At 44.7% G+C, this 19,971-nt stretch overlaps 2 protein-coding genes across 2 annotated transcripts; both read right to left on the bottom strand.

Moving 5' to 3' along the window:
* Positions 1-537: 537 nt before the first annotated feature.
* Positions 538-19,821, bottom strand: LOC140715847 (gap junction beta-2 protein-like). The gene is made up of 2 exons (XM_073028290.1): positions 19,717-19,821; positions 538-1,504 (listed from the first exon to the last, which is right to left on the bottom strand). The coding sequence occupies exon 2, from the start codon at positions 1,491-1,493 to the stop codon at positions 831-833; it is 663 nt and encodes a 220-aa protein (XP_072884391.1). The 5' UTR covers positions 1,494-1,504; positions 19,717-19,821; the 3' UTR covers positions 538-830.
* Positions 9,756-19,846, bottom strand: LOC140715846 (gap junction beta-2 protein-like). The gene is made up of 2 exons (XM_073028289.1): positions 19,717-19,846; positions 9,756-13,308 (listed from the first exon to the last, which is right to left on the bottom strand). Exon 2 carries the CDS (start codon positions 13,295-13,297, stop codon positions 12,557-12,559), a length of 741 nt encoding a protein of 246 aa, XP_072884390.1. The 5' UTR covers positions 13,298-13,308; positions 19,717-19,846; the 3' UTR covers positions 9,756-12,556.
* Positions 19,847-19,971: the final 125 nt, after the last annotated feature.

Genomic DNA, 19,971 nt, shown 5'->3' with positions numbered 1-19,971 from the left:
TTGTTCACACTTTCCTGATAGTTCATGCCCTCTGACCTAGTTAGCATCCTGATAAACCTCTTCTGCACCCACTCCAACAGCCTCCACATCATTCCTGTAATGGGGTGACCGGAACCCCAGGGGTGACCTAACCAAAGTTATACAAAACTATAAAGTTTATATGAAAACAATGTATTTAAAGTCTGATGGCTGAAGCCTGGAGACTGGAGAACGTGTGCATGGGAGGGAGGAACGGGGCTTTTGTTACTGCAGATGGCTTGTTGCTTGTTGCCTTCTGTGTTCCCCTGCCAAGCATTGTGAATGTGCCACGTTGGCGCTGGAATGTGTGGCGACACTTACGGGCTGCCTGCAGCTCACCCTTAGGTTGTATCGATTGTTAATGCCAACAACGTCTCAAAGTTTTCAGAAGACAGTTGGCATCCACAGTTCAACATCAGTAGTCCAGGGGCTTGAGTTTAAATCCCACTGAACTGGCATCAGGGGACGTTCAAGAAAATAAATAAACCTAGAATTAAAGAGTCTGCATCAGTAACTAGATGAAGATTTAAAGATTAGCTTTATCTGTCACATATACCTACATCAAAACATACAGCAAAATACTTTGCTTGGGTCCAATGACGAGCTGCTGCAAAATGTCTACCAGCAATTCAGATTTTGGATCTAATCTCAATTCATCAAAATATGAGGGAAACATATTTTATGTAACAATCTCACTGAAGAAAATGCTAAATTTTATGGGGAAAACGGTAGTTCTATCTCAGCAGTCAACATCACCTTTTGCTTGAGGAAGGAATGGTAGTTCTTTGACCTTTAGGCCTTTGTACAGTTCTCTAGTGCAGGGAAACAAGATTTTCTAGCTGAACAAAGCAATATTTTACAATTAGGTAGCAGAGTTCTGCCACGTTCAGTGCGACGCACAGAGCTGAGGTCACCAGCATAAACACGGTAAAAATGGTTTTCTCGGTTGGTCTGGAAATGAAGCAGTCAACGGTATTAGGGCACGGATATTCGCTACACTTCACTAGTCGAACCATCTGGTATCCTTCGTAGATCCAGTAGAATAAATACATAAAGCTGCCTTCAAGTAACATCTTGAACACGAGGCTCACCAGGTATGTCCAAAGGAGAGAGGTATCGATCTTTATTTTTTGCCGATCGGCATTCCGATTAAAGATTTTGATGTTTTTCTTGTTTTTCCTCCATTGGGAAACATGCATCCCGATGAGACATGACGGGATGGTCACAGCCAGGAGCTGGAAAACCCACAGCCGGATGTGGGAGATGGGGAAGAAGCGGTCGTAGCACACGTTCCTGCAACCGGGCTGCTGTGTGTTGCAGACAAAGTCACTCTGCTCATCTCCCCACACGGTCTCGGCCGCCACCACCAGCACCAGCAGACGGAAGATGAAAATGACCGAGAGCCACACCTTCCCCAGTGACGTGGAATACTTGTTCATTTCATCCAGCAAACTTTGAAGGGTGTCCCAATCCATTTTGGATTATCCTAGGAATAAACAGCATCAGTCACTTTATAACAGATAACAATTAGTACTGAAATAGTAATTACTATTTGAAGAAGACATTTAAAAGTTCAAAGTTCAATGTAAATTTTATTATCAACCTACATATATATCACCATATACAACCCTGAGTTTCTTTTCCTGCGGGCATAGTCAATAAATCTATAGCATAATAACAATCACAGGATCAGTGAAAGATCAACCAGAGTGCAGAAGACAGCAAACTGTGCAAACGCAAATAAAAATAAATAGCAGTAAATAATGAGAACATGAGGTAATGAGTCCTTAAAATGAGATTGTTGTTTGTGGGAACATTTCAATAATGGGGGGAATGAGTGTAACTATCCCCTTTTATTCAGAAGCCTGATGATTGAGGGGTAGTAACTGTTCTTGAACCTGGTGGTGTGAGTCCTGAGGCTCTTGTACCTTCTACCTGATGGCAGCAGTGAGAAGAGAGCACGGCCTGGGTGGTGAGGATCTCTGATGATGGATGCTGATTTCCTACAACAGTATTTCACGTAGATGTGCTTTTTCATGTAATTTGATTGGTTTAGGTAGAGGCATTAAAAATACTTCTGTAAGATCACTTGTTCTGTTGAAATTAATGTTCAGAAACTTTTTCAGAGATACAACAGGGTAACAGGCAATCCCAGTTCAATAAACCTATGCCACCCAATTACAACCACATAACCAGAACGTCTGTGGACTGTGGGAGGAAACCCACGCGGTCACGGGGAGAATGTACAAACTCCTTACAGACAGTGTTGGTATCGAATCCAGGTTGCTGGCACTGTAATAGTGTTACACCAACCACTGCACTGCCATGCCACCCCATCTTTTTAAACTTTTAAAGACATAAAAATGAAAATCAGAAAACTGTAGAAGCTAGAGATCTAAAATAAAATCAATTATGGCTGGAAATACTGAGCAGGTCAGGCAGCAACTGTGGGAAATGAAAAGGGTTAACGTTTCTTGTCAAAGACTTTTCATCAGAAGAAATGAATATAGTGGGAGCAGGAAGCTATCATAAGAACCCTTCAGCCTGTCATAGGAAAGTACAGGCCCTTCAGTCCATCTAGTCAATGCCAAACAATTTAAACTGCCTACTCCCATCAACCTGCATCCAAACCATAGCCCTCCATACCACTACCATCCATGTGCCTATGCAAACTTCTCTTAAATGTTGAAATCGAGCTCACATGCACCACTTGCGCTGGCAGCTCCTCCCATACTCTCACCACCCTCTGAGTGAAGAAGCTCCCCCTCATGTCCCCCTAAACTTTTCATCTTTCACCCTTAACCCATGACCTCTGGTTGTAGTTCCGCCCAAGCTCAGTGGGAAAAGCCTGCTTGCATTTACCCTATCCACACCCCTCATAATTTTGTATACCTCAGTCACATCTCTTCTCAATCTTCTGTGTTCCAAGGAATAAAGTCCTAACCTATTTAATCTTTCCTTTATTACTCAGGTCCTCCAGACCCAGCAACATCCTTGTAAACCCCAAGATCTAATATGATCATTCCTAATATTCAAACTGATCCACTTGCCCACCCAATCTCTATGATTAGTGTAGAGTCTAAATCTCCACCAATCCCATTCCTGAATATCATCAACAATACTGAGTACCCATTGGTAGAAAATTCCGATTCTGATTCAGATGCAGGTTCATTTACTTACCACGTGTTCATTGAAACATACAGTGAAATGCGGTGTTTGTATTAACAACCTCCACAGCCTGGGAGCAGCCCACAAATATCACCACACACTCCGGCGCCAACGTAGCATGCCCACAATGCTTGGTAGATCAACACAGAACACAACCACAGCAAAACAAGCCCCGTTCCTCGCACCCACCTACCCACCCACACACACAGGACTGCATCCCCAGGATAGGCTGTGTTCTTTGGCCTCCAGCTCCAGCAGTCTCACGGATTCACAGACATTAGTCTTTGACTCAGGGCTCTGCACATCAGGCCTCGAGTTCCAGACTTCCAGTTGACCGGCAGGATTCTATTGACCTCAGGGTTCTCTGATAATGATGAATGAGAACTCACTCTATCCTGGACGTTCTCTATTCTCGCTGCTGCCAATGGGAAGGAGAGACAGGAGCCACAGGACCCACAGCACCAGGTTCAGTTATTACCTCTCATCCGTCAGGCTCCTGAACCAGAGGGGATAACTTCACTCACCACTAAACTATTCCCACAACCTATGGCCCAAAACGTCGTTATTACCTCCTCCCATAGATGCTGTCTGGCCTGCTGAGTTCTGCCAGCATTTTGTGTTTTTATTTATTTCCAGCGTCTGTAGATTCACTCGTGTTGCCCACAACCTATGGACTCACTTTCAAGGATTCTTCATCTCATCTTCCCAATATTTATTACTTATTTATTTATTACTATTATTTCATTTTTTTCTTCTTTTTGTATTTGCACAGTTCGTTGTCTTTTGTACATTGGCCTGTTGAGTGTGGTCTTTAATTGATTCTAATGTTTTTCTTGTATTTACTGTGAACGCCTGCAAGAACATGTATCTCAGAGTTGTATATGGTTCAATGATAAATTTAATAAATTCAGTCAGTTAATAAATTTCCTTTAAACTTTGAACTCCAGGTCTTGACTCCAGACTCGTCAATGATGGGACCCCAATCACTAGGCCTCAAACTCATCCCTCTGCATAAAACTATTTCTCCTCATATCAGTCCAAAATGACCAACGCTTTTATCATGAGACATGAAAAATGTTGCTGGAATAATTCCTCAAAATATCCGTGGTATTTCGTTGTCTGACCAACATGTTATTGCGTTTGTCATGTTGATAGCTAGGCGGGCCATTCTGTTGAAGTGGAAGGATATGTCGGCTCCCACTCTGTCACAATGGTTCTCTCAAGTGATGTTATGTCTTAGTTCGGAGAAAATTAGAAGTCGAACCTTTGAACCTATGTTTGATTTTGAGAAAAGGTGGGGTTCATTTGCTCGTTAATACCATTTGAGTTAATTAATAGATTTCCTCCATGATCTAATTGTAAATTTTTTTTTGCTGGCGGTTTGATGTTTATCATTAGAAGCTTTTTGTATGACGCACGGCTCCGGGGTTGAACACCGAATGGGTTTTTTTTCTCACTTTGCTTTGCTTTAGTAGGGGTTTTTTTCTTTTCTTTTATCTGTGTCACCATATTTTTCAATCTTTAAGATGATGTTTTTTCCTTTGAGACATTGTGTCACCTACTTCGATGTAATCTTGTTATTTTGGATAATAATAATAAAAAGATTCGAAAGGAAAGAAAGAAATATGTTCCAAATATTGCCAGACAGTAAACCGTTTTCAGGATATCGCACCAGAGGTTTTGCTCACCAGGTTCTCAATCTTTCCTGTAGTTTTCCAGCTGCCAGGATCAGACAAGGTCATTAGCAGAAGTTTAATTCCAGTAAAGTCAGTTTATTAGAGTTTAGTCCAGCGGACACAATATTGTAATCCAAGATTATATTGTAATTGTTTTAATGGACAGAAGTCTGAGATAAGATCACATCCTGTGGAATGAGTCACCAAACTCCCACCTACCAAACAGGCATGACAAAATGGTTGTGCATTCATCTAACATACCGTCCAGTTGACCAGTTTCTGGACTTGACATCCAGGAATCAGAACCACCTCAGGAGCTGAAGAAAATGGATCACATTCACTTGTGTAGAAGTCTTGACTGCACATGGAAGTTGTAATTCCATGAGCTTGTCTGTCTTCCCACCAGCCCTGTCTGTCCATCAAAGCCTTGTCTTCCCACCAAAGCCCTGTCTGTCCATCAAAGCCTTGACTTCCCACCAAAGCCTTGTCTGCCCACCAAAGCCTTGTCTTCCCACCAAAGCCCTGTCTTCCCACCAAAGCCTTGTCTTCTCACCAAAGCCCTGCCTGCCCACCAAAGCCTTATCTTCCCATTAAAGCCTTGTCTTCCCACCAAAGCCCTGTCTGCCCACCAAAGCCTTGTCTTCCCATCAAAGCTTTGTCTTCCCACCAAAGCCCTGTCTGTCCATCCAAGCCTTGTCTTCCCACCAAAGCCTTGTCTTCCCACCAAAGCCTTGTCTGCCCACCAAAGCCTTGTCTTCCCACCAAAGCCCTGCCTGCCCATCAAAGCCTTGTCTTCCCAACAAAGCCTTGTCTTCCCACCAAAGCCCTGTCTGTCCATCAAAGCCTTGTCTTCCCACCAAAGCCCTGTCTGCCCATCAAAGCCTTGTCTTCCCACCAAAGCCTTGTCTGCCCACCAAAGCATTGTCTTCCCACCAAAGCCTTGTCTGCCCATCAAAGCCTTGTCTTCCCACCAAAGCCTTGTCTTCCCACCAAAGCCCTGTCTGTCCATCAAAGCCTTGTCTTCCCACCAAAGCCCTGTCTGTCCATCAAAGCCTTGTCTTCCCACCAAAGCCTTGTCTTCCCACCAAAGCCTTGTCTGCCCACCAAAACCTTGTCTTCCCACCAAAGCCCTGCCTGCCCATCAAAGCCTTGTCTTCCCAACAAAGCCTTGTCTTCCCACCAAAGCCCTGCCTGCCCATCAAAGCCTTGTCTTCCCAACAAAGCCTTGTCTTCCCACCAAAGCCCTGTCTGTCCATCAAAGCCTTGTCTTCCCACCAAAGCCCTGTCTGCCCATCAAAGCCCTGTCTGTCCATCAAAGCCTTGTCTTCCCACCAAAGCCCTGTCTGTCCATCAAAGCCTTGTCTTCCCACCAAAGACTTGTCTTCCCACCAAAGCCTTGTCTGCCCACCAAAGCCTTGTCTTCCCACCAAAGCCCTGCCTGCCCATCAAAGCCTTGTCTTCCCAACAAAGCCTTGTCTTCCCACCAAAGCCCTGTCTGTCCATCAAAGCCTTGTCTTCCCACCAAAGCCCTGTCTGCCCATCAAAGCCTTGTCTTCCCACCAAAGCCTTGTCTGCCCACCAAAACCTTGTCTTCCCACCAAAGCCCTGTCTGTCCATCAAAGCCTTGTCTTCCCACCAAAGCCCTGTCTGTCCATCAAAGCCTTGTCTTCCCACCAAAGCCTTGTCTTCCCACCAAAGCCCTGTCTGTCCATCAAAGCCTTGTCTGCCCACCAAAGCCTTGTCTGTCCATCAAAGCCTTGTCTTCCCACCAAAGCCTTGTCTTCCCACCAAAGCCCTGTCTGTCCACCAAAGCCTTGTCTTCCCACCAAAGCCTTGTCTTCCCACCAAAGCCTTGTCTTCCCACCAAAGCCCTGTCTGCCCACTAAAGCCTTGTCTTCCCACCAAAGCCCTGCCTGCCCACCAAAGCCTTGTCTTCCCATCAAAGCCTTGTCTTCCCACCAAAGCCCTGTCTGTCCATCAAAGCCTTGTCTTCCCACCAAAGCCTTGTCTGCCCACCAAAGCCTCGTCTTCCCACCAAAGCCCTGCCTGCCCATCAAAGCCTTGTCTTCCCACCAAAGCCTTGTCTTCCCACCAAAGCCCTGTCTGTCCATCAAAGCCTTGTCTTCCCACCAAAGCCCTGTCTGTCCATCAAAGCCTTGTCTTCCCACCAAAGCCTTGTCTGCCCACCAAAGCCTTGTCTTCCCACCAAAGCCTTGTCTGCCCATCAAATCCTTGTCTTCCCACCAAAGCCCTGCCTGCCCATCAAAGCCTTGTCTTCCCACCAAAGCCTTGTCTTCTCACCAAAGCCTTGTCTGCCCACCAAAGCCTTGGCTGCCCACCAAAGCCTTGTCTTCTCACCAAAGCCTTGTCTTCCCACCAAAGCCTTGTCTTCTCACCAAAGCTCTGTCTGTCCATCAAAGCCTTGTCTTCCCACCAAAGCCTTGTCTTCCCACCAAAGCTCTGTCTGTCCATCAAAGCCTTGTCTTCCCACCAAAGCCTTGTCTTCTCACCAAAGCCTTGTCTGCCCATCAAAGCCTTGTCTGCCCACCAAAGCCTTGTCTTCCCACCAAAGCCTTGTCTTCTCTCCAAAGTCTTGTCTGTCCATCAAAGCCTTGTCTTTCCACCAAAGCCTTGTCTTCTCACCAAAGCCTTGTCTGCCCATCAAAGCCTTGTCTGCCCACCAAAGCCTTGTCTTCCCACCAAAGCCTTGTCTTCTCACCAAAGCCTTGTCTGCCCACCAAAGCCTTGTCTTCTCACCAAAGCCTTGTCTTCCCACCAAAGCCTTGTCTTCTCACCAAAGCCTTGTCTGCCCACCAAAGCCTTGTCTTCTCACCAAAGCCTTGTCTTCCCACTAAAGCCTTGTCTTCCCACCAAAGCCTTGGCTGCCCACCAAAGCCTTGTCTGCCCACCAAAGCCTTGTCTTCCCACCAAAGCCTTGTCTTCTCACCAAAGCCTTGTCTGCCCACCAAAGCCTTGTCTTCCCACCAAAGCCTTGTCTTCTCACCAAAGCCTTGTCTTCCCACCAAAGCCTTGTCTTCTCACCAAAGCCTTGTCTTCCCACCAAAGCCCTATCTGTCCATCAAAGCCTTGTCTTCCCACCAAAGCCTTGTCTTCCCACCAAAGCCTTGTCTTCTCACCAAAGCCTTGTCTTCCCACCAAAGCCTTGTCTTCTCACCAAAGCCTTGTCTTCCCACCAAAGCCCTATCTGTCCATCAAAGCCTTGTCTTCCCACCAAAGCCTTGTCTTCCCACCAAAGCCTTGTCTTCTCACTAAAGCCTTGTCTTCCCACCAAAGCCTTGTCTTCTCACCAAAGCCTTGTCTGCCCACCAAATTCTTGTCTTCTCACCAAAGCCTTGTCTTCCCACCAAAGCCTTGTCTTCCCACCAAAGCCTTGTCTTCTCACCAAAGCCTTGTCTTCCCACCAAAGCCTTGTCTTCTCACCAAAGCCTTGTCTGCCCACCAAAGCCTTGTCTTCTCACCAAAGCCTTGTCTTCCCACCAAAGCCTTGTCTTCCCACCAAAGCCTTGTCTTCCCACTAAAGCCTTGTCTTCCCACCAAAGCCTTGTCTTCCCACCAAAGCCCTGCCTGCCCATCAAAGCCTTGTCTTCCCACCAAAGCCTTGTCTTCCCACCAAAGCCCTGCCTGCCCATCAAAGCCTTGTCTTCCCACCAAAGCCTCACCAAAGCCTTGTCTGCCCACCAAAGCCTTGTCTTCCCAACAAAGCCTTGTCTTCCCACCAAAGCCCTGTCTGTCCATCAAAGCCTTGTCTTCCCACCAAAGCCCTGTCTGCCCATCAAAGCCCTGTCTGTCCATCAAAGCCTTGTCTTCCCACCAAAGCCCTGCCTGCCCATCAAAGCCTTGTCTTCCCACCAAAGCCTTGTCTTCCCACCAAAGCCCTGCCTGCCCACCAAAGTCTTGTATATTTTGTAGCTCAACTGTCAATCTTACAGCCAGTATGTTTGTCATAGAGAAGGAATCTAGACCAGAGGTCACAGCTAAGAACAGAAGGACATCCTTTTAGAATAGAAATGAGGAATTTCTTTAGCCAGAAAGTGGTGAATCTGTGGAATTCATTGCTACAGATGGCTATGGAAGCTGAGTCATTGAATGTATTTAAAGTGGAGGTTGGTAAGTTCTTGATTAGTAAGGGTGTCAAAAGGTTACAGGGAGAATGAGGTTGAGAAGGATAATAAGATTCGGGCTCTCACGACCAGACTATGTAACAGTTTCTTCCCCCAAGCTATCAGACTCCTCAATACCCAGAGTCTGGACTGACACCTCACTGCCCTATTGTCTTGTTTATTATTTATTGTAATGCCTGCACTGTTTTGTGCACTTTATGCAGTCCTGGGTAGGTCTGTAGTCTAGTGCAGCTGTTTTTTTTCTCTGTATTGTTTTTTACATAGTTCAGTCTAGTTTTTGTACTGTGTCGTGTAACACCATGGTCCTGAAAAACATTGTCTCATTTTTACTATGTACTGTACATAGCAGTTATGGTCGAAATGACAATAAAAGTGACTTGACTTGACTTGAAGTCAGCCATGATGGAACGGTGGAGCAGACTCGATGGGCTGAATGGCCTAATTCTGTTCCTATGTTTTATTGTCTTATGGTAGCAATACCAATGGGAAATGAACTTATGAACATTAATCTCTGAACATACAGAGAGCTTGAGCAATCCCCAAACTCCACGCGGCAGATGCTGGCTTCGTTACTGCTGTTTTATAAGGCATTGGTCAGACCTTTCCTGGAGCAATGAGAGCACTTTGGGCCCCTTATCTAAGAAAGAGTGTGCTGGCGCTGGAGAGGGTCCAGTGGAGTTTCACAAGGATGGTCATGGGAATGAAACGGTTAATGAGTGAGGAGTGAATTGAATTGACTTTATTTCTTACATCCTCTACATACATGAGAAGTAAAAATCTTTATGTTAGGTCTCCGTCTAAATGTGCAATGAACAATCATAGTAATTTATAACAATTTATAATAAATAGAACAGTCAATGTAATACAGAGTACACTGAAATCAGCGTGAGTTCATCAGTCTGATGGCCTGGTGGAAGAAGTTGTCCCGGAGCCTGTTGGTCCTGGCTTTTATGCTGCGGTACCATTTCCCGGATGGTAGCAACTGGAACAGTTTGTGGTTGGGATAGCTTGGGTCCCCAATGATCCTACAGGCCCTTTTTACACACCTGTCCTTGTAAATGTTCTGAATCATGGAAAGTTCACATCTACAGATGCACTGGGCTGTCCGCACCACTCTCTGCAGAGTCCTGCGATTAAGGGAGGTACAGTGCCCATACCAGGCAGTGATGCAGCCAGTCAGGATGCTCTCAATTGTGCCCTTGTAGAAAATTCTTAGCATTTGGGGGCCCATACCAAACTTCCTCAACCATCTGAGGCGAAAGAGGCGCTGTTGTGCCTTTTTCACCACACAGCTGGTGTGTACAGATCACAGCTGCTGTGTACAGTGTTTGATGGCTCAACAAGTTTAGAAGAACGAGGAAGGATCTCATTGAAAGCTATAAAATATTGAAAGGCCTGGATAGTGTGCATGTGGAGAGGATGTTTCCTGGAGTGGGGAAATCTAAGACCAGAAGACAGCTTCAGAACAGAAGGACGTCCATTTAGAGCAAAGCTGAGGAGGAATTGCTTTAGCCGGAGACTGATAGGTTCTTGATTAGTCAGGGCTTCAAAGGGTACAGGGAGAATGGGGTTGAGAGGGATAATGAATCAGCCATGATGGAATGGCGGAGCAAACTCCATGGGCTGTTGCTGCCATGTCTTTTCCCAGGAGCCGTCTGGCACAGTCTGAGATGGGATCACATCGCATACAATAGGCTTTTCACATTCCAGTACACTGAACTCGCTGGTGGACAACAGTGCACACACATAGGACCTGATCTGGGGGTGGGGGGTGCATGTCAATGATTTCCAGGCACTGATGTCATCGTCAGCTGTGGAAACTGTCATGAACCTCGGTGGAGGCAACAAAATCGTACATGGTGTCAGAAATGTATTTCAATAATAAATTTACTTTGAACTTTGAACTCTAAGGGATGTGATAACCCAGTGGTTGTGGTGTATAAAAGCTGTTTCCTTATGCTCTAGGGATGCAGTGGGATAAATTGCACTTGTCCTCACCTTAACATATTAACAAGTTCAACGTTTAGTTAGTGACACGAGAGATTCTGCAGGTGCTGGAAGTCCAGAACAACACACACAAAATGCTGGAGGAACTCAGAGGGCCAGGCAGCATCTACAGCAAATAGTAAACAGTCGACATTTCAGGATGGGAAAGGAAGGGGAAGGTTGCCAGAATTAAATGGGGGGATGGCTGGAAGGTGAGGGGTGAGGCCAGGTGGGTGGGAAAGGTCAAGGGCTGGAGAGGAAGGAATCTGACTGGAGAGGAGAGCGGACCACAAGAGAAAGGGAAGGAGGACGGGGCCCGGGGGGGCGGGGGTGACAGGCAGGTGCGAAGAGGTAGGAGGCCAGAGTGGCGAATGAGTGGGGAGGGGAAAAGACCTCTTTTTTTAATTATCGGAAGGAGAAATTGATATTCATGTCAACAGCTCTGAGGCTATTTAGATGGAATATAAGGTGTTGCTCCTCCACCATCAGGGTGGTCTCTTCTTGACACAAGAGGCAGTCATAGACCAACGTGATGGAACTGGAAAGGGAATGGGAATTAAAATGTTTGGCTATTAGGAGTTCAGCTTGTGGCAGATGGAGCAGTGGTTCTTGGAAAATCAGCTCCCCTGTTTTACTTCATGTCTCACCAATGCAGAGACCAAATCAGGAATAGTGCACGCAACAGACATGCCATCAGGTTCGAGGCTCCCCAGACGGAATATAAAAAGTTGTCCCTCCAACCTGAGTGTGGCCCCATCGCGGCAGTAGAGGAGTCCATGGACTGACAAGTCGGAATGGAAATGGAAAATAGAATTGAGATGGGTGGCCACCAGGAGATCTCACTTTTTCGGGTAATCAGAGCAGAAGTGCTCAGCGGAGTGGTCTTCCAGTCTACGTCGGGTCTCACCGATTTACAGGAGGCCACTGAATACAGTAGATGACCCTAACAGACTCACAGGTGAAGAGTCGCCTCACTGCTTGGGGTCCTGAATGGTAGTGAGGGAGGAGGTGTAGGGGCAGGTGTGGCACTTGTTCCACTTGCGAGGATAAGTACCGTAAGCACCAGATCAGTGGGGAGGGGCAAATGGACAAGGGAGTCGTGTAGGGGGCAATCGCTGCAGAAAGCAGACAGTGGGGGGTGCAGGTGAGGGAAAGTTTTGCTTGGTGGTGGGATCCCGTTGGAGATGGCAGAAGTTATGGAAAATTATGTGCCGGATGCGGAAGCTAGTGGATCATATATCATATATCCTATCATGTATATATGAATAACTTCTACATATCACCATTTTGAAATATATTTCATAGTTGGTGACATATCTGTAGACCTATAAAAGGTTAACAAAAGACAATAATCAGATTCTGAGAGACAACAAGCAAATTACATTAGTTATGGGTGGAACACAATGCAAAAATAAATAGGATGTGTGTAAGATAGAGGTTAACCACTATATTGCACACTCCCCTCCTCTCGTAATAACATCTTGGGAACAATGTGTGTGGTACAAGATCTTAATTCATTAATCAAGCGTTTTTCTAACACGTAGAGGATTGTTCCTAGAGGCTCTCCTAATCAATATCCAAGTTCATAATGATGTTATCACCGGAAGTAACGGTGGCTGATAACCTATCCTTTTCTTTGCTTTCTTTAGAGGAAAACCACTGTTGCTTCCATTGCATGAAGCAATAACGAACAATCAGAAATAAGAGTTCTGCCACGTTCAGCGTGACGCACAGAGCTGAGGTCACCAGCATAAACACGGTAAAAATGGTTTTCTCGGTTGGTCTGGAAATGAAGCAGTCAACTGTATTAGGGCACGGATATTCGCTACACTTCACTAGTCGAACCATCTGGTATCCTTCGTAGATCCAGTAGAATAAATACATAAAGCTGCCTTCAAATAACATCTTGAACACGAGGCTCACCAGGTATGTCCAAAGGAGAGAGGTATCGATCTTTATTTTTTGCCGATCGGCATTCCGATTAAAGATTTTGATGTTTTTCTTGTTTTTCCTCCGTTGGGAAACATGCATCCCGATGAGACATGACGGGACGGTCACAGCCAGGAGCTGGAAAACCCACAGCCGGATGTGGGAGATGGGGAAGAAGCGGTCGTAGCACACGTTCCTGCAACCGGGCTGCTGTGTGTTGCAGACAAAGTCACTCTGCTCATCTCCCCACACGGTCTCGGCCGCCACCACCAGCACCAGCAGACGGAAGATGAAAATGACCGAGAGCCACACCTTCCCCAGTGACGTGGAATACTTGTTGACCCCATTTAGCAGAGAATGGAGGAAATGCCATCCCATTGTGGATCACTCTAGGATTAAACAGCATCAGTTACTTCATCACAGCAAATGCAGAAATGACTCTGTCAACACTTCTCACTGCCTCGCTAAAGCAGACAGTACAATCAAAGACCCCATCTACCCCAGACATTCTCTCTCCTCCTCTCTCCCATTGGGTAGAGGACACAAAAGCCAGGAAGCAAGTACTTACAGGCTCAAGGGTAGGGTCTATCCCACTGTTATCAGACTCTTAAACAGACATCTTGTACAACAAGATGGACTCTTGACTCATGATCTGCCTCGTTACAAACTTGCACTTTATTGTTGACCTGCACTGCAATCCTCTGTAACTGTTTCACATTATTCTGAACTCTGGTACTGGTTTACCTCAGTCCGACCTCACAGCACTGTTTAATGGATTGATCTGAGTGAATGGTATGCAGGCCGAGGTTTTCACCGTACCTCAGTGCATATAACAATAATAAGGCCGTAGAACAAATGATCAGTTCTTCAAGAGGCATGTTTCTCCCATTCACCCACCTGAAATTGCTTTTAGCCACTAACCAAACATCTCAAACATTTCAAAAATTCTGCCTGAACAAAACTGCTGTAACAATACTGCAGCACAATAGCTGGGACAAAGGAGCAGTTTTTAATGGTTCCAAAACACTCCAGGCTGTTTTGTTGAATCATGTATTACTCATCCTCCAAGAGAACCACAAGCTTGACGTAGGGTTTGGAGGCTTGCGTGCCTCAATGACCCAGAGAGCAATGTTGGCTGGAGTCAGGGCTTTATGCTTTGGCTCTTGGTAGGGTCACCCAGACAAGACAGGTCAAAGGTTAAAGGTCGGACTAAGAGTGATCCACCGGTCCTCCAGGTCAGGGGTTCAGCTCAGGGCTAACAACCCTGACTGGTCAAACAAAATATTTACGGAAACATCAATGAAGAATCCTTCTACATCTGAGTGTGACGGTATTCCTGAGTCTCCACCCGGGACTTGTATAACTGACAGCATTGAAAACTGAGAGGACGCTATGAAGGAAGCCCTGACCACTGCCAGAGATGGAGGGCCTTCACTGCTGCCTTAAACATCAGTGGCATAGCGGACAATAAGTAAGTACTGTATGTATTACTTATGACGTGCATGTAGTTTTCAATGTTATAACTTTTAGGTGGGGAGGTGAAGATACATCTCTATCAAAGGAGCTCCTTCTCTCTGTTAGCCCGCAGGTCACCCTTGGGCGAGGTGTAGCACCTGCTTAGCCCCCCCGTTCAGGGTCATGTGAAGCCATGAGGGGAAGTGGTGGATGGTCGTATGAGCAGCTGGTGCACATCACAAGTCCTGGTTATGTGACCACTGACGCCAAGCAGACAATCTATGAAGAGTATTGATATTGGCTGAGGTCACCCGACTTGTAAAGACACTGGCCAGAAGAAGCCAATGGCAAACCACTTCTGTAGAAAAACTTGGCAAGAACAATAATGGTCAAGGGAAGGCCACAATCGGCCACGTCATATGACACGGCACATAATGATGACGATGAAACCTCTCATCCATGGATTAGATCGTTACGTTGCTTCTGATGAAGCCATCAACACTAGCTCACTATTTTTGCTTTCTTTTTTGCACCACTTATGTACAGTACTGTGCAAAAGTCTTCGGCACATTCGGTAATAAAATTCTGTAAAGTGAAGATGCTTTCTAAAATAACAAAATGAAAATTCTCTCTCTCTCTTTATACAGTGTAACGGCACAGGGAGCGGGAAGCAAACCACATCCCACTGTCCTGGTGAGACATTGCATATGCATCAAGTAAGTCGTATAAAATACAAGGTGATATACAGTAATATCGTAATAATGTGTTAGTTAAACTACAAGCAAAACTAATGCATTCCTTGCTCTGAACCGATTCCACAACCCATGGACTCATTTTCAAGGACTTTACAACTCCTGTTCTCAGGATTATTTATTTATTTATTGTATTTACTCATGTTCACTTCTGGTGCATATTGATTATGTGTCCGTCTTAGTATGTAATTTTTCATTGATTCTATTGTACTTCTTTGTTCTACTGTGAATGCCTGCAAGAAAATGAATCTCAGCGTTGTATACAGTGGCATATACGTAATTTGATTATAAATATAATTTGAATTTTGACCTCTGTCACTTATTTGCCAGATTGCAGTTAATGTTAACTTCTATGCTTTTGGGAAACTGTAATTGTTTTAGTTTTTATATATGAAATATCTTGTCCTTTGTTCCTGAAAATGATGGGTTTTGCTAGAAAAAGTCTAAAGGAAATCCCAAATCCTTAGCGAAATGAATTATCTCCGTGTGTGAGCCTGCATCGCATGTGCACGAATGTCATTTGTGCAGTCAGACAGCTACAGTTCAGTAAGCTGCCAACTTCACATCGAATTTAAGAGGCAAGATCAGGGTTCAATTTCTGCTGCTGCCTGTAAGGAGTTTGAGCGTTCTCTCTGTGACTGTGTGTGTTTCCTCCGGGTGCTCTGGTTTCCTCCCGTATGCCAAAGATGTACAAGTTAGTAACTTGTGGGCATGCTACAGAAGCCTGGCGTTCAGCACATTGGTTGTTGCAAACGATGCTTGTCACTGTATGTTTGGATGCACATGTGACAAAGAAAGCAATAACTTTTATTTCTCCTGAAGAAGGGTCTCAGCCCGAAATGTCAATTGTTTATTCAGTTCCATAGATGGTGCCTGACTTGCGGAGTTCCTCCACCATTTTGTGTGCATTGCTTAATCTTTAACTTTATCTTAAGCCACAAGGTCTGCACCCAGTCCAGCACCTCTGACACCTAGACCAGCTTCTCCGACACCCTGTCCAGTTACTCCAATCAACTGATGGGGTAGACCTGCAGTATCTGGAGTCCCTAGAGTCCAGTATTGTCTTGTAATCATTAAAAAGACATTTAATAAAGAAAAAAATACCTTTGGTTAGCCTTCAAGAAGCTGCCGCCATCTTACCCTTGTTTGGTGGAACGGCTGATGGTGGGAAAGCTGCATTGCCTCGGTTGTAGCGAGGAATATGCCTCAAGCTAGCAGCTTGCCTGCAACTGCTTCCAGGAGAGGAGACACCAGAGGTGGTGCAGCGTGGCATCGGTGCTTGGCTGGGGGCTGGCCTCGCCTGTCGGTGCTGCTCTCCAGTGCAATCGGTGGAATGATGGGCTAGGTTGCCAAAAACTGCACCATCAATCTGCAGGACGAGTCGCTCAGGAACTTGGGATATATACATGTACGTTTTATTTTTTATTTTTGCGTAACCATGTTATTTTGTTGCTCACTATTTTGATTCATGTGCTGTGTATGCTTTGCACCTTGGCACCAGAGGAATGCTGCTGTGTTCGGCTGTATGGTTGAATGGTAATAGAACTTGAATTTGATTTGTTTAGATTTGTTTTAGATTTTCAGCCTAACACCATTCAGTCTCAATGCATTCTATTTTAAAGAATGTCCTCGCGAAGTTAAGGATCATTCTGGGTTCTGACAACATAGACAGCATAATTAAGAATTAATTAAAATGCGAACCAGTTTTCAAAAGATAAAACCTGCTCACAATGTAATTTCCAACTGATCCTTTGTAGCGTATGAAAGCACTCAATGGGCGTGCACCATTCTGATTCTGCCTCATTGAAACTATATAGGGGCAGACCGTAGATGAATTGTTCCTGCTATAAGCTCATTGTTAAAGGTGTATCCTTGTAACTTAAGGCATAGTTCAGGACAAAACTGCTTTGTCATTTAACCTTCTGATTATTCATGCAGACCTCTTTCAACACTGAACCTAAATGGGCATATTTTGAGGGTCTGGAGTTTGTGCTCAGAGGATTTTGGAACAGATGGACCCATCAAATTCTCCTCATACGTTAAACCTTCCATTCTCTGAATTATTCTCATGAACCCCCCCGGATGCTAGCACATCGTTCTTAGATAAGGGGCCCAAAACTGCTCACAATACTCCAATTGTGGTCTGACCAATGCCTTACAAAGCCTCAGTATCGCATCCTTCTTCTAATCTAGCCCTCTCAAAATGAATGCTAACATTACATTTGCCTTCCTCACCACCGACTCAACTTGCAAGTTAACTTTTAAGGGATCCTGCATGAGGACTCCCAAGTCCCTTTGTACCTCTGATTTTTGTACTTTCTCCCCGTTTAAAAAATAGTCTATTCCTTTTTCCTTCTATCAAAATGCATGACCATACACTTCCTGACGATGTATTCCGTCTGCCACTTCTTTGGCTATTCTCCTAATCTGTCCTTCTACAAACTCCCTGCTTCCTCAGCACTACCTCCCCTTTACCAATCTTTGTATCATCTGCAAAGATGGCCACAAAACCATCCAAATTGTTGACATATGAAGTGAAGGGAAGTGGTCTCAGTACCAGCCACTGTCGATTGCCACCGGCAGCCAACCTGAATAGGCCCCCTTTTATTCCAACTCTTTGCCTCCTGCCAATTAGCCAATCATCTATCCATGCTAGTATTCTTTTTTCTGTAATACCATGGGCTCTTCTCTTGTTAAGCAGCCTCATATACAGCACCTTGACAAAGGTCTTCTGAAAATCCAAGTAAACAACATCCATTGACTCACCTTTGTCTATCCGGCCTGCTATTTCCTCAAAGAATTCCAACAGATTTGTCAGGTAGATGTCCCCTTAAGGAAGCCATGCTGAGTTTAGCCTGCTTTATCACACACCTCCAAGTACCCCAAAACCTCATCCTTAATAATGGACAACATATTCTCAACCTCTGACATCAGGCTAACTGGTCTATAATTTCCTTTCTTCTACTTCCCTCGCTTCTTGAAGAGTAGAGAGGTATTTGCAATTTTCCCTTCCTCACGTCCTGGTGATTTATTTACTTTCAGACCTTTCAGCTTCCCAAGCACTTTCTCCTTAGTAAGAACAACTACACTCACTACTGCCTCCTGACAATCTTGAATTTCTGGCATACGGCTAGTGTTGTCCACTGTGAAGACTGATGCAAAATACTTACTAAGGATTAATGCTTTGCGAAGACTTCTCAAGTATATGAATCAAACAGCTGAGAAACAATGGTTATTTTTACTAGCTATACCCCCAAAGACATTTGTTTCTTCCTTCATCATTACAATAGTATGCATGTACCATCTCAAGCCTGAACTGTTAAAGGGTTCTCCCCTGAATTGCTTATTTGAATCCATCCTACATACTGAACACACATATTCACAATTACCCATTATTAAGGACCCTCTCCATTTGGAAAATGCTCTTTCCGCATTACTATAATCAGGGTGGAGGTACAGGAGGTACAGGAGCCTGACGATCCAGATTCAATGTTGAACAAGCAGTTTCCTCCCCTCTGTCATCAGATTTCTAAATGGACCATGAATCCATGAACACTGGCTCAATATTTTGCTCTGTTCTTGCATTATTTACTTATTTTTAAATATGTTCTTAATTTACAAAAAATGTTGACAGTACTAGTGCCACAAAACAATAAGTTTCACAATATTTGTCCCTGAAAACAGACCTGATTCTGATTCTGACTATCTGTTCAGAATCTTCTATATCTCAATCTGCCCTACATTTACACCGATTGTCCAATCTGCTCAACAATTATAGCCTCTCCATTTAAAAAGATGATTAAAGCAAAGAAAAAATCAGTAAAGAACTGTATACACAAGAGATTCTGCAGATGATGGAAATCCAGAGGAACACACACAAAACGTTGGAGGAACTCAGCGGGTCAGGCAACATCTATGGAGAGGAATAAACAGTCAACATGGACAACCAAATGTTTTGTGAGAATGCAGGAAATAGAGGTTAATGTCTGTGGTTTTTGAGCTTTGGGGGGGTGGGGGACAGTGTGGACTTTAGAGAAACAATGCCCTTAGTGATATCAGTTAAAGAAGGGTCGTGAGGGTCGAAGGATATTTCCTTCTGTAATCAGATGATCTTATGAAAATATAGAGTTAAGCAGGGGCAGTCTATTCCTTTTGTGAAGCCTTTTCTGCCACATCATAGTAATCTGAGTGGAACTCAACTCTCTGCCCCCATCTGCTTAAGTATTTACCCCCTTGCTAATCAAGAAGTTATCTGCCTCTAGCTTAACAATTATTCAAAAGCTCTGCTTCCAACACACTTTGAGGCAAAGAGTTCCAAATACTCATAGAATTCCCTTAAGCTGTGTTCAAGTGTTTAAACAGTGACTTCTAGATTATCTTGTAGGAAGCAATAAACAACACACATTCATCCCATTAAAACCTTCAGGATCTTAAATTCCCTTCTTCCTCTTCTAAACTAAAGCAGACACAAACCCGGGCTGTTTAAATTCTGAACAGCCAATCCATTGTCACCAAGTGCACCTTCCCCGAATGTATCTACTCTTTATTTATTTCGAAGTACGAACAGCAGGAAAGGAGACCTCAGCTTACCTTCGGTAAAATGTGGAATAATTTTTGTACTCCAGACAGCGTTAGGTGATACTCTGTCGGAAATATCCCAGGCTGGTTTCTCGTCTCCGCTGCTTTGTCCAGTGTATAACGCATGGCTACAGAAGCGGCTACCAAACAAAGATCTAAAACTGAAGAATGTGGATAAACTGGCTGTACAGAAAGACATTTAAAACATTTATAACATGTTCCATACAGACTATGTAAAGGAGACCAATCCGTTTTACATTTAGTAGT

This window comes from Hemitrygon akajei, chromosome 24, assembly GCF_048418815.1.
Source record: "Hemitrygon akajei chromosome 24, sHemAka1.3, whole genome shotgun sequence".
NCBI lineage: Eukaryota > Metazoa > Chordata > Chondrichthyes > Myliobatiformes > Dasyatidae > Hemitrygon > Hemitrygon akajei.
Note: the sequence above shows the minus strand (reverse complement) of the source record. Positions and strands in the feature narration are given on the sequence as shown.